Below are 15,607 nucleotides of genomic sequence, written 5' to 3' on the forward strand. Positions count from 1 at the left end.
TAAGGAAGTTTGCCTTTTACATACAAATTAGAATTCTGTCCTCAACTCATAATTTGGGTATAATTTTTACAGCTATGAAGATTACTGGTTTTTGGATATTTACATTGTCATCTGAAATGATGGCTATAGAAAAAATATGCAAATTCTGTCTTGACAACAACTCCAAATGGATTCCTATATTCTTTTATTGATAAATCAATCTACAATTAACGCCTGAACGTTATAGGAGAAATGTGATTGTGACCAAACCCAAAAAAAGATTTAGGACAAACACTCCTGAAAAAAGAAAGAAGAAAAGGGTATCTGGCATCGAGAATTCTCTATCCTGAATCTCCTAAAAGATGTGAAAAAATATACAAGATCGTCACTTAACTGTAATGTAACAATCAACTGATGCTAGAGTCCTAATGCCTTTATTTGGATGGTCTCTTTTACAGTTTCTGCAGGAGCATCCACCGATTTTTCAGGCACAAGAACATGTTACTATATATATCAGCAAAAAAGTAAGATATCTCATCCTTTGGAATCAATAAGAACTAAGAGATCCATGGAAGTAGTTGTTGCTCCACTTGTTCCCAGTTATGAACTCTAGTGACCAGGGGATGCTGATCAACTGAATCTGACTTGCACCAAGGGTATGACTTCTCATAATCAAAAAGCAGAACCTTAATTCCAACTTCTGCACATTCAAGAGCATACTTTGGGTTATCATCGATCAGCACCGTCGCACCTAAGGACCTGCCAGATGAATTTTGGATCAGCACCACAATTCTACTATATGTTAAATCAGCCTTCTAAGTTTTCTTTTCCCCCTTCCAAAGTGGGGTACTTTAACAAGATAGCCTCTATCTGCCTGCTAACTACAATTCTAGGATTTCAAGAGATAAGATTGAAAAATTCTAGGAAAATAATTGAACCATACTCCTGCCAACATTCAACATGCTGCAGGGTTGCCGATCAAAGTACCTGCAAATTTCTGACTTGGGTTTAGACTCTCCGTCCAGAGCAAAGTGATTGCCAAAGTGAATCTCTTGAAACACTCCTGGATAGTGCTTCTCTATCCAGTCAATTGTGTGATCCTTGATCACATTCTGCCGAGACCTATTTGTAATGTTTTAAATAAAAAGCTCAGACTAATGCTCGAGTTCAATTGTTATACATGAAAAAAAACAAAGCAATATGATAGGAGTACATACGTCACAACAGACAGTGTACAAAGTCTTGACAGGTTATCAAGCACTTTCTGAGCTCCTGGGAGTGGGTAGATTCCAGACTTGAAATATGTTGTCTTAAAGAATTCATGGACCCGAATATCGGCTGCAATAACAAAGGATCAAGTGCTCATGTAATTCAGCATTACAAGATTGATTTTTAAGGGAAACTCCCTGATTACAGAATCTCTAGCTAAAATCATAATCATGATACCATATCCAATGAATGAATGAGATAAAATGCAAAGCCAAAATTCAGACTAACAAGTATTTCCAGCTCAGGTTACTGCATTTAAATTTGTCAACATTAAAACTGCCTGGTAAGATAAGCATCTTCATATTTTAAGGCTCCAAAACAACAATTGGGAATGTTAGTGAGGATTACTCAGACCACCCTTTTCAAGATGCAGGCATCTTGCTGGAGAGAATCGACAAAGGTCTCTTTTACTTCTGAACATTTGGCACAATACTTAAAATCGAACTCCAATGCAACTTAAACAAAATCATATAGATGGCAACTTTAGGAGTCGCCATAGAAAGTTTATCTTGGACTAAATTTCATCAGGCAAACTTGAGTTTCATAAAAAAAAAATGCAATTTTTGAATTACTAGATGTTATGCAGTATGGAAACTAAAAGTTAGCCTTCTGAGTCAATCAGTCGAAGATATGCATATGGGAACTGTACCTTCATCACGGGAACAATTCCATATCTGTAAAAACAATGAAGTGGGGATCAGAACCAGAAATAGAAGAAATAATTTTCAACAGAAGTAAAGTCAATCATATATATATGTAAAAAAGAAAAGTAATTATAATAAATCAAAGAGTAGACATCCTTGGAATGAAATTTCAACACACATTTCAAAACAAATCAAGTTAACATGATATAAAGCAATCCAAGGGGAAAAAAATGCCATTTCTTCCAAATAATAGAAGAAACAAATTGGAATATGACACAGCAAGAAAAGTCATCTCAATAATGTTCGTCATTTTAATAGACTACAAATAAGGCCTACTGAATTTGATAACTATCTAACTTCTAAGGATAAAAAAATATGCCTAAGAACAACTACTCCAGCAAGATTCATGCATTAAACTGATACACCTTTATTGCTTAATATAGCGTTATGTTAGTTTCGAAATTCACAGCCTAAAGCCTGATTGACCAAGAAATATCCATGCTGATGATGCAATGAAAAAAGTCGGTATGAACATGCAAATATCAAATCTAATGAATATTTCAAACATAACCTTGTAGAATGAAGCTGCATAAGATAAAGTAAAACATTTATCAATATTATACCTTGAAGAACTCATACACATGGTATTCCGATACGGAGTGCATGGAAGAGTATCGATCAGCGATGAACTTGTTTAAAGCTGAAACAAAGTTCCCAAGAACTGTTCCAAGAAAGGATAAAAAACACAAATGAGAAAAACTTCAACCAGATAAAAGTTGCATTCAAACAAAATAAAACAGAAAAACGAAGTTTGGTTGAGATTTTATAAATACCCTCATCAACGTCAACTGCAACAACAGCTTTTTCAGTGAGAGGATATTCAGGGAAGCCAAGAGGTTTTCCACCTTGACAAGTCCCATAACCATTTACATATCGAGCATTCCTCTCGCTGCTGCTGATGCTGTCTTCCAATCCAGCCTCCAATTCCCGAACCAGCTGATTATGAGGAGCAATGAATGCACGAGACCTACAATCATTCCCTTGTTTGTGAGATTGGGAGCAACCTCTCAGCCTCAATCCAACACCACCGCCTCTGTTTATCCTATAACCAACACTACTGCAACAACCACCATTGTCAATTGAAACAGAATTGCTCCTTAAAAGGGGTAAAAGTGACGATGAAGCCATAGTCTGTTGAGGTATATTATGGAATCCTTTGGAAAAAGGATCATTATGGGTAATATAAGCCATGATCAGAGATTTATCTTGGCGATGTTTTAGTATAGAGATATGGTTAAGAAAACAGCGCAAGGTGCTTCGCCTCTTTAACATAACTTATGACATTCACATTCCACCATAAAAACACGGAAAAACCCTACAAAAAAAAAAAAAAAAGGAAAGATATCTAGTTACCTAATCTATTCTCCAAATTATTGGGGAAAACTATAAGGAAGCAGACAGGAACCAATCCAAAACCAAAAAGATCAAAGATCCGATGCCCGTTAAGAACAAGATAGGAAATGTCGACAAATAAATGGGGCCAAAATAAAGAGATAAGGATCAAAAGGAATCACAGCAATTAACGTACAAATCTCGAATATCCCTCCCCAGAAGAAAAAATAAACCCTAATAAAAACGGAAATTGATGGGTTTTAGTTGGAGAAAATACGATTTGGAAGAGAATATCGATCTGCTTCTGAATCGAATAAGAATTTGATCAACAAAAAAGAGGGGAAAGATGGGTGGGGAAGAGAGATGCGGCAAGGGAATGTGTCTATTTCTTGTTCTAAATTCAGATAGCGATTGGCTTCATCTGCCTAAATAGATTGGATGAACAAGCAATTAATGGTTAATGAACAAGAAATAGATTGGATGAACAACATTTCTCAATTCTCTCCCATCTTCATTTCTCTGCAACTGATTGTGATTTTGCTTTTGCTTTTTGTATATGTAGTTTTTTTTTTAGGCTCTCTATGAAATGTAATTCATGGCCGCCACAGAATGTGGAGCTTCATTATTTGTTTGATTTTGCTTTTTTGGTTTGTTTAACCCCGAATATTTTTTATAGTCATTTTCAGGTTTACTATAAAGAGACATAATAATGATTACTAGATGAAATATATAAATATTTTTCTTCATCTTGGTGACATTTCATTCTACTATAACTTACTTATATAGTATTGATAAATAAAACCCAAAAACACATCCTTAACCTTGCCAATTTTCTTTAACAATTAACACTACGATGCAAGGTCTATAAAATTGTAGTAAATAGTTTTTTCATTTATTGCTAAAAGAGATTTTTTTTTTTTTTTTGAATTGGGGAGAAACGTAACATTTATTACATTATTTAATTTCGTATCAAAGTGTTTGTAGGAAGTGTTGACACACAAGTTTTTTATTCTGATAAAAATAAAACATTTAAGAAATTAGATTCCAAAAATATTCAAATTAAAGAATTAAATTAAAATTTGATTTAAGCTAACCATATTTGTCGAATGTTTTAAATACATATTTTTTAATCAAATGAAAATTTCATTAATGAAAGTGAGAATACAATATAGAACAAATAAAATGAGGAGGTTTTAAGAGTAATTCCATCAGTCCTGGCATAGAAAAGACAGTTAGAACAAGCTCATGGACTACACTATTCACAGAAGGCTAACGAAATTGACACTAACGTCATTTAAAAAACCTTAAACGTACTTGAACACTATAAATAGATAGGTATGGACCATACTCGGTACGTTAACTATTATCTCAAAGCTAGTCCATAACCTTCATCAATCCTAAATCCCAAACTGGCTTAGGCATCAGAGCGGGTTTGCCGGACGCCAGCCCCGTCTGACTTTGCTTATTGTTTTGTAGGCTCTAAAACGATGTCGGATCATCATTACGGTAGAAACATGTGACCAAGTTCAAGGTAACAAGTTATCATTGGTGCAGTGAGCATGGATTTTGATTATCCATCATCTATCAGAATATTTAGCGATGGCTTAATCCGGTCGAGTTCATTCAGAGATCCACCGGAGTAACGACGAAGAGGTTGATCATCAAGTGGAGCTCCAGCCACGGTTAGACCTTCAGTACCAACTCTTGTTAGAGGAGGTATCCCGCAAATTCGTCCAAAATTTAGCAGCGATACAGAAAGAGATGGATGACGTGAAAGCCACTCATGAGATGGAGATGGTCGACTTGTGGCGACAATTGCGGAAGGCAAAAAAGGGTGAGAGGAAAATGCCCGCCCGAAAAGTAGAATCTGGTGGGGAATCATCCGGAACCCCTAGAGCCTTTTATCAAAGATCGTTACCTAGGCAAAAGTACTCCAGATCACGGAGCCCTCACAGACACCGTTCCCTATCAAAACTCAAAAGCAGTCACCACCAAAGGTCCAATCTGAGCGAGCGGGGGTTAAAGAAGGTGCGCCCCTCAGCAAAGAAGACATCTTGTAACTTCTCGAAAAGAGTTCGTCGTGAAAGTCCAGTTCTCGAAACGGATATTCAAACTTTGCAAAGACCAACACACCTCTGTCGAAGGAGATTCAAAGACATCCCATGCCTCGGGGATTCTGGGTCCCAACAATTGTACAATATGGAGGAGCGGATGATACTATTACCTACGTCAAAAACTTTCGATAGATCATAGAAGCGACTACGGCTATTGACGATATCTTGTGATGTATTTCCCCACTACTTTGAAGGAGTCAGTAGCCTTTTGGTATGAGCAACTCCTACCCGAGTCCATTTGTAACTTCAACCAGATGGAAAAATCCTTTATAAACCATTTTATCACTTCAGTACCAGAAGAAAAGACCATGCTGGATCTCAATCGAGCAGTCCAGAATGAAGGAGAATCTTTGGCCTAGTTCATTCAAGTCCGGTTGATTCTGACATTTACCTTTCCGTATTAGGTACAGTATAATTTGATCATTCACCAACTATATCCTCAGACGAATTCGTAACTATGGAATATGTCAAGTTACAGATAATGAGACATCTATTTTACTTGTTCATGTAGAATTTGAAGGAAAATAGACAAGTTTAGGCACAACGGAATTATAAAATTTTATCTATTTCCCTTTTCCAAGATCTGTTAATCGTTATTTCATATATAGAGGGATTAAACATGTGTACCTTTATTAATGAACTATCTATAGTTGCAAACAAAGTGCCCACGAGGATATCAACCGTCAATTACAAACACAAACAAAAACAAAACTAAAACGTTAGCAACCAACCAATTAAAGCAATCAAGTGTATATTGCCTCTAACAGTATCCGCACGAACTAAGAAACAAACAAACTAGAAAGGTAATTTTTCGAGTGAGGTTCGGGAATAAAATCTTCTCTGGAATGTAGGTTTGGCCGAAATATGTAGCATAAGGAGGCTATTTATAGTGATTTGATTTTCCTAACCCTGATCTCATTAGGTTTGGTTAATTAGACTTCCAATCCCATTAGGTTTTCTAATTAAATAAATAAAGTATCAATATAATTTATATCTAATATAAATATATAATTAATAAATATAATTCTAATCCCATTAGAACACTTAATTAAGTTAGGATAATAATTTAGAGATACAATCACAGTATGCTATCTAATTAACATCTATACTATGTATAATAGCGGAAGCAGAGAGAATTTACAAGAAGTGTTTTAGAGCCTTTTTAGCTTAGTTGGCAACGTAGGAGCAAAAGGAATAAATGAGTTTTTTTATTTTTTAAAAAAGAATAAATGAATTAATGAGTTTTAATTATCTCTATATCATAAGTATTATACTAACACACTATTTATTATCAATTATTATCACATTAAGTAAAGTAATAAAAGAAAGTATGAGTTACAAGAAGATGAAAAAACACTAAGCGAAAGAAATCTATACTCCTATACTATATATAATAGCGGAAGCAGAGAGAATTTACAAGAAGTGTTTTAGAGCCTTTTTAGCTTAGTTGACATCATAGGAGCAAAAGGAATAAATGAGTTTTTTTATTTTTTAAAAAAGAATAAATGAATTAATGAGTTTAATTATCTCTATATCATAAGTATTATACTAACACATTATTTATTATCAATTATGAGTTACAAGAAGATGAAAAAACACTAAGCGAAAGAAATCCAAAAGTCACAAATAAACCTATATATAAAGCATGATATATAATATTCCATCATTATATTCACTGGCCACCGAAAATCAAAGACCTCTTTTAATTTTGATTATGTATTAGTTTTGTTCTTAATCTTATAATTTTGTTCTTATTTCACATAATATAGTCTTATAATTTCAGATATCTCGATTATTGATATTGTTGATGTTATGAGATATCAATAATATCAATAATATAGTCTTAAGAGATTCAGATTTATTTAAGAACGGTTTCCATTGATAAACTGTATTAATAGATTTTTTTTCAGGAATTGGGAGAATTTAGACTTTGATATCTCCAATTGAAGAAATCAGATGGAAATAGAAGAGGCATAGACAACTGAAATCGAGAAAAGCAAATGTATTAGAAATTACAGGAAATCGTTATGTTTCCGAAGGTAATTATTCGATTTTTTTCATGTGTAGTAGTTATTTTATTCTCAATTGTGTCGTTCCATACCACTCGCTCCCTTATCTATGTTTTCTTTTTTATTTGTCTTTTTTTTTCAAAATGACTAAATAAATATTTGTATTTTTTCATTCTTTTTTAGTATAAGTTGCTAGATGTAATAGTTTCGATTGTGAACTCTAACTAAAATATGGATTTTCGACTTTATATGAACTCAATGGTTAGGTTTAATTGGAGTTAGATTAATGTTCCAAATTCAGAATCTGGTGAAGTCCACTGATTTTTTTTAATTTGGGTTTATCTAACTCATATGGATTGAATTTTTTATTTTTATGCATTTTTGGTATCAACATATATAAAATTTTGCACAATAGTTGTTTATTGAAGTTGGAGAGATATTGAAGAAAATAATTAAAGAGGTATTGAAACATTATACTTATAATGAAATTTATTTTAATTATAAATCATGTGTTGTCATGATCACCATTCTAAGTTTCTTTGTCATTTTCAGTGATGAATTATATATATATATATATATATATATATATATATATATATATATATATATATATATATATTAGCGAAAGCAGATAAAATTTGTAAGAAGTGTTTTAGAGGTTTTTTGGCTTAGTTGGCACCGTAGGAGCAAAGAGAATAAATGAGGTAATTATTCGATGATTCTTTTTCATATGTAGTAGCTATTTTGTTCTCAATTCTGTTGTTTCGATTGTTAACTCTTAACTAAAATTGAGATTTTCGGCTTTATATGAACTCAATTGTTAGCTTTAATTGGAGTTAGATTAATTTTTCAAATTCAGAACCTAGTGAAGTCACGTTGATTTATTTAAATTTGGGTTTATCTAACTCATATAGATTGATTTTTTTTATTATTTATATGCATTCTTTATATGAATAAATATAAAGTTTCACATAATAGTTGTTTATTGAAGTTTGAAATATATTAAAACATTATGCTTACAATAAAATTTATTTCAATTATAAGTCATGTTTTGCCATTATTACTATTCTAAGGTTCGTTCTCATTTTTAGTAATGGATTCTATATCTATATCGATATCATATATAACAGTAGAAACATAGAGAAATTGATGAGGAGAGTTTTATAGGCATTTTTTATTGGTTACCAAAATAAATAACAAAAGAAAATTATAAATATTATATCTAATATTATTTATATTAATAGATATAATAAAAATAACTTACAAAATATCGAAACGAAAAAAATTATATGATGATAAAATATATGTAAGGGTCCATTCAAATTACATTCATTTAACTTTAATAAATAGCATTAAAACCAATATTACTGGAAAAAAATTATATTTATATTTAATAGATATAATAAAATAATTAATAATGAGGTTGCTATGACTCGAACTCTCGACTATTTGGTCCAAAAGGCTCCTAAAAGTTTGGGGGTGCAACACGAGGACTTTCCAAGAGGTCACCTATCTTAGTACTACTCTCGTTCAAGCACGTTTAACTTCGGAGTTCTGATGGGATCCGGTGCATTAGTGCTGATATGATCGCACCCAATACTGTAATTAATTTACGGTCCAGATATCTTTTGGGAGGGGTTTAAATACCGTAATCCTTGGACCCGCCCCGAATCCGAATTAGTCGGCCAATGTGGTTCGGAGTACCAGATGGTTTAACAAAAAAAAAATAAAATAATTAATAAAATATCCCAACGAAAAAAATATAACGACAAAAAAATATGTAAATCCATTTAATTTTTTTTATTTAACTTTAATAAATTACATTAGAATCAGTATAACTGGAAAAAAAATTATAACACATTGACAAAAAATATGTAAGGATTCATTCAAATTCCATTCATTTAACTTTAATAAATAACATTAAAACCAATATAACTGGAAATAAAATTATATTTATATTTAATAGATATAATTAATTAACTTACAAAATATTCCAACGAAAAGAAATTATATAACGATAAAAAATATGTAAGGATCCATTCAAATTTCATTCATTTAACTTTAATAAATAGCATGAAAATCAATATAACTAAAACAAATTATAACACATTTAATTTTTTGTTATAATAATTAGCACAATATTACAACCTCCAAACTACTATAAACTAAATAAATTTTAAAAATAAAAACATACTGATAACAACCCAAATTATTCTTGAATAAGGAATAAGGAATAAGGGAAAATTAATAGAGATAATGACAAACCATTATTCCTTCTAAAAGAGATATTTATGCATGATTAATGTGGAATTAATGATAATTAATGCAGGATTAATGCAGGGGTGAATATGCAAATAATGAGGAAAAGGAAGGAGTTTCTAGCATTATGCCACACCACGTGGACCATGGCAAGATACGCCATAATGAGATACGCCCGATGAGAGCGAGTAACGGAGACCTGCCATTGTTCTCAATGAGAGCGTACATACGCCTTGACGAATCCAAGAATACCAAAAGGCGCCTTTATTACCATCCATGAATGGGAATAAATACAATTAAATGGCAATTAATAGCCATTAAAGCGGAATAAAGACTTGACTGTTCGAATACCTCAACTCTGAGGGTTTCAAGGATAAATGCTGAGATTAATGGAGAATTGATAGCAATTAAAGATGAGTAATGACATGACTGTTCATCTACATCTCCATTACATCCAAATATCATACATGGGGAAAAAGGATAATTAGACAAAGAATGAAGGATCCGCCATCAATACTCTTATGGATAAGGATCCACTGGCGAATCTCCAGATGGCGTATAAAGCAAGACTCATAGGTGGTGGATCTATAGATTCTCCAACACGCCACAAAGAGTCAAACGCCTTGGGAGACCCGCCATCATACCTCGATACGCCAACTCAATGACAGAGCCGATTCCCAATAAAGGCAACTAATAACTCATTAATGTGCTAACGGTCATACTTGAATAAGATCAGTAACCGCCATTAATGGAGCATTAATGGAGACTTTCTAGTTACCGAGGGTTACAACTACATGACTATAAATAGCTTGCATCCCAAGCTATTGAGGTACACTTACTGATTCTCTACTTTTGTGCTTACAGTTTATTCTCAGAAATATTACTGACTTTGGCATCGGAGTGTCCCCGGCCGATCCCAACGGCGCCTCACAGGGAAGTGCTCCGATCAAGGATTTTTTCCAAGTTATCAATTGGTGCGGTGATCGTGGATCTCTAACATACAGAAGATCACAAAATCTTGATTGTATAGAGTTTCACAAAGAACAAAACAATGGAGTCAACAGAATAGAAATCACAATCTCAAACTTTGGCTCAATCAGTACAACAAATCTATCCAAAGATACAGTTCTCCATATATTAGTGGGAAAGAGTTTTCTACATTAAATCTGGAATTTTATGATGAAAAAGATAAGTTTCCTCCCCTTTATTATTCCATTTTTAATTAAAGAAAATTGAGATCCCTCACTCTTATAAAGTGCTATGAATATCATTACATGTTATTATGATAAATCTAATAAACTGTGAAAGATGAAGTCATAGACACAAATCTTTCATTAAATCTTGCATGCTTACTATGCCCTCATATTTTTATGCATGACAAGTATAATATGATATTATTATTGAATTAGTACAAACGCATGTATAAGACCCGTAATCTTGGGATTTACAAAAAAAAATCATCCATTCAATGTGATTTTGTCATTTGATATTAAAATATCATAAAAGGGCTCATGTAATTACAAATGATTTAGATCTGGTCGGTCTTTTGGATGAACATGCATATAACTATTAGAAGAAATTACAAAAAAAATCATATTTGGTTTTTCCTTGTACAATTCACCATCTATATATGGATTTTCTCCTATATAGTACTTTTAATATCAGAAATTCATATTTTTGAATATTGTTTTGTCAAACAGTTATTTCATTCCCTTTTTTACAAGGATGTGTCTATTCATATAAAAACTGTTTATTTGACATTGTTAGAATTTCTGTTACCAACACAAGAGACTTGAAAATATTGAGTCTATTTGTAATTATCCTGTAATTGTCCCTAACTATTAAGGCCATTATGGGCTGATGAACTACCAAATGGGATAAACAAAACTTTCATGTCCTGAGCTAACTACAAAATAGTGCAAGTGTCGGTTTCGGATCAGAACATTAATTTATGCAAAATTCTTAGGATATACATGAGAATTCCTTAAAGATTGGAGGATTGTATGTGAAGGTAGGTGAGAGTGGATTTTGAGTAATTTCCCTTACACTCCAAATTGGAGGAGAATCATGGTACATGTATTTTTCTTCTAAAATTACCCTTTCTCTTTTATTTTATTCGTACAAATGAAATGATATAAGAGTAATTTTATATATAACTATATTATTAAATCATCACTTACCTTTCTTTAATTACACCTCATTCAAATGAGGCTTTAATGATCTCTGAATGCCATTAATGTATGGATGCACAATATTAATTGCAAGTAAATAGCAACTATGTAAGATATCTTACCCAATATAGAATGTCATAACTTTTATGACGTTTAAAATAAATATGCTATCTTGGATATTAATGCGCATTGAAATACAAAAGGACATTATTCTTAAACCATTCTCATTATGGTTATTTATTAAGAATTCATTATGATATTCATGTGCAGTAGCAATCTTTATGGTTATGACCGTTATACGTGATATTATTATTAAAACAAGCATGATTAAAATTCTATTATGAATTTGTTTGACATATAATATTTACTCGGTTTTATCCTTTGACTAAGTTCATTCTAGAGTCAGGGACCAACGTGAAGGAATTATTAAGTTGATTCCAAGATGAACTAAAAATTCCATAAAGAGACATTGCATTATACATGATATCTGTCAACAAGGCCAATGCAAACAGTCTTTTGCTATGAAGTATGTTCCGTGGATCAAGCCACTGATCCCCAAGGTAAGTGAATATAGCTTTTATGCCTTACCACAATCTTTTAATAATGGACAGGGTATGCCCCACTTCTGGAGTTCTTTCAGTGCTAACCCACAGGTACAAGGGAATTGCTAATAATGCAACCAGTGCCAAACACTAGCATGAAAAATAAAGCTCAATCCAGAGAAGTGTATATTCAGAGTCACTTCAGAAAAATTCCTTGACTATGTCATTAGCAAAAAAGGAGTTAGAGCAAATCCAGATAAAGTAAAAAGCCCTGCGAGGAAAAAGGTGAAAAGAGCGCCTAAATAAAAGCCATGCGAGGAAAAAGGTGAAAAGAGCGCCTAAATGAAAGCCCCACTCTGGGTGAGAAAGATCCAGAGGTTGAACGGGCGGAATCGTACTAGAAAGATTGTCAACAAGCATATCAAGGTATAAAACAATTCCTAGCAGAACCACCCTTGATGAGCAGACCAATCTGAAGGGGAGACCTGCATTTGTATCAATCTGTCATGGATAAAGCTATGTGCACCGTGGTTATTCAAGAAGAAGAAGGTCAGCAGTTCTCCATCTATTATGTTAGCAAAATGTTGAAGGATGCGGAGACAAGATATTCGAAGCTAGATAAAATGGCTCCCACAGTTGTGACAACATCCATCCGCGTTAAACCATAGCTCCAAGCATAACCTCAATATGATCGAGATCAAGATCAAGAGTCGGCTTCACCATCATGATTCAACATTGAACACACGAATGATGAGATTGAAAGGCGAGTGCATGCCACTCTGGATAGACAAGAGAACAATGCAGAAAGATACGCCATCCAGTTAACAGGAATTCGCCATTCACAGCGCGAATCATGGGGTACGAGGCGGAAAAAATGATTAAAGCTTCCAACTTGCCACAATATAAAAGAAAAGAATCAATATAAGCGGGACATTACATATCCCGAACCCAAATGAGGGGAGCATGTTGTTGGAAATTAGGCTAAGATATAGCAGCGGAAATATAAAATTTTTAGCCTACTTCCTTTTAACCATAGGATCCGTTAATCGTTATTTCATATAAAGAGGGATAAGAAGGAATACCTTTTGAAGAACAATCTACCATTGTTAAAGAAGCGCCCACAATTCTTCTCCGAGATCCAAAGCACGAAGTATAACACGGTGAGGTTAAGATGGAATCAACCCTTATGAGATGCAACCAAAATAGATTGCCTCTAATTAACCAACACAAGATCAAAGAGAAAAGGAGATGAATGAAATTAATCAATCGACGGAAGCCGTATGAATTCTTGTCCACGAACTAGGGGATGCGAATTCTTTCTCTCTCTCTAGATGTAGGTTTCGAAAATCACATAGAGGGGAGGGTTAGGGCTTAGTCGAAATTCACACATTAGGGGGGTATATATAATAACTTGTATCTAAACCCTAGTTAGATAGGAATAGGTTACTTAATAGGAATTCAATTCGGAATAGGATTCCTAATTATTATCTTATAATATATCTAATATATTTAGGATAATAATAAATAACCTAATTGGATAATAATAGGAGTATATTAATCTAATTAAAACTCCTAATTTAATTATCTCTCTTAATTAATTTAATTCACAAACCTAATCAAATTAGGATTAAGGGAATTAAAATAATTCCTAACTTATTATATACAAATTTCGGCCTCCTCTAATTAAATGGGCCTTACTGGGCTCATTTGGGCTTCCATCTATTAATGACATCCATCTCTCTTTTGGTTCCAAGTCTTATGTGTGATCCATTAGGTTCTTACTACTTCTGGCCGTATGCAACTATTAAATTAATTTCTTCAAGAATTATATTTAATCCTTGCATAACGGAATGATGTACTGAGTATGTTATTGGCAAGTCTGTAATCATTCCCCCAGAGTCCGTTAAGAAGACAAGTTGATTCTGTCGTTAACACTTCCATATTAGTTACAGTATAATTCGATCCTTTATCAACTATATCCTTGAACTGAATCTTATGATTATGGATGATGTCAAGTCACATATAGCGAGACGTTCGTTTTACTTGTTCAGGCCGAGTCAACTCAAATAGATAGGTTAAGTGAAATCTGTATTTCAAGTCTTAAGCTATCACCTTGCAAGGATTTAGAGTCGAGTCTTTCACAAGCGATCCTTGGATATATCTCCCATTAATCGGGAGTGATAAATGCTAAATCCAATGTATAACTACCCTGACATTACTTCCTGTGACACCCAACCTTTGCAGTTCACACCCCAGAGTCATCTCTGTTAAGGATCGTGGGACCGCAGGATCAAAGTCTCACATTCAATAATTCAGGATGACCAATTAACATTCCTTTGAGTCTGAGGATTACTTATACCTATTAATACCAATGAGATGAACAGGTGACAATGATGAATCTATCCATCCTGTTATCTCAAATCGGATCCCCAATCCTAATGAACGACGTTTCATCGGATCTATGTAACTGTCCAGATATCTATATATATGAAGCTTGTGAGATCAGCTTTCTGTCGGACAGAAGACATTGTTACATACAAGTCTCAATAGTGATATATCAATCCTAAACATATCACTTGACTTGGGGTGGTTTTAACTTTATTAGTTTATTATAAAGTTTTGTCTCACTTCATGCTTGTATGAACACTTTATAATCACTTTAAACAAACTTACGGATTTCCTTTTATTAGACTTTATTTAGTGCTTAAAAGGGATTGCCTTTATATAGTTATAAAACATATATCTCATTAAAACAAATGATATAAAGAACAATTCATTTACATTAAGTTTGTATCCTGCAACAATTGTCTATAGGACACTAAACCCCAACATACTCCCACTTGGACTAAAGCCAATTGTTTCTAAAACTTATCCCAGTAGAAGTTAAATGATGATCATGTACTTTCTGGGTTAAAGGCTTTGTCAACGGATCTGCAACGTTGTCCTCTATAGGTACTCTTTCTATTCTCACATCTCCTCTAGCCATAATCTCTCTAATGATGTGGTATCGCTTTAGGTAGTGCTTGGATACATTATGAGACCGTGGTTCCTTTGCTTGCGCAATGGCTCTATTGTTATCACAGTACAGAGTAATGGGATTGACAATGTCAGGCACCACACCTAGTTCTGTAATGAACTTTCTAATCCAAACTGCTTCCTTTGCTGCTTCCGCAGCAGTGATGTACTCTGACTCGGTCGTAGAGAAAGCTACGCTTCCCTGCTTGGAAC

The 15,607-nt window shown here is 33.4% G+C and overlaps 1 protein-coding gene and 1 non-coding gene across 2 annotated transcripts; both read right to left on the reverse strand.

Moving 5' to 3' along the window:
* Positions 1-150: 150 nt before the first annotated feature.
* On the reverse strand, positions 151-3,925 carry LOC136202317 (uncharacterized). Its single transcript, XM_065992861.1, has 6 exons — positions 2,726-3,925; positions 2,516-2,613; positions 1,898-1,922; positions 1,197-1,317; positions 967-1,101; positions 151-738 (listed from the first exon to the last, which is right to left on the reverse strand). The coding sequence occupies exons 1-6, from the start codon at positions 3,222-3,224 to the stop codon at positions 537-539; spliced, it is 1,080 nt and encodes a 359-aa protein (XP_065848933.1). The 5' UTR covers positions 3,225-3,925; the 3' UTR covers positions 151-536.
* Positions 3,926-8,883: 4,958 nt separating this feature from the next.
* LOC136204705 (5S ribosomal RNA) lies at positions 8,884-9,002 on the reverse strand. Its single transcript, XR_010675532.1, has one exon. It is a non-coding gene; the product is annotated as a 5S ribosomal RNA (ribosomal RNA).
* Positions 9,003-15,607: the final 6,605 nt, after the last annotated feature.

Source organism: Euphorbia lathyris, chromosome 8 (assembly GCF_963576675.1).
Source record: "Euphorbia lathyris chromosome 8, ddEupLath1.1, whole genome shotgun sequence".
NCBI lineage: Eukaryota > Viridiplantae > Streptophyta > Magnoliopsida > Malpighiales > Euphorbiaceae > Euphorbia > Euphorbia lathyris.

Bases quoted from the DNA above. Each gene is read 5' to 3' on its own strand.
- LOC136202317 (XM_065992861.1), bottom strand. From the start codon at position 3,224: ATGTTAAAGAGGCGAAGCACCTTGCGCTGTTTTCTTAACCATATCTCT. The intron at 1,318-1,897 runs GTACAGTTCCCA...TTGTTATTGCAG, and splicing joins GAATTGTTCCCGTGATGAAG to CCGATATTCGGGTCCATGAA. The intron at 1,102-1,196 runs GTATGTACTCCT...CATTACAAATAG, and splicing joins TGTACACTGTCTGTTGTGAC to GTCTCGGCAGAATGTGATCA.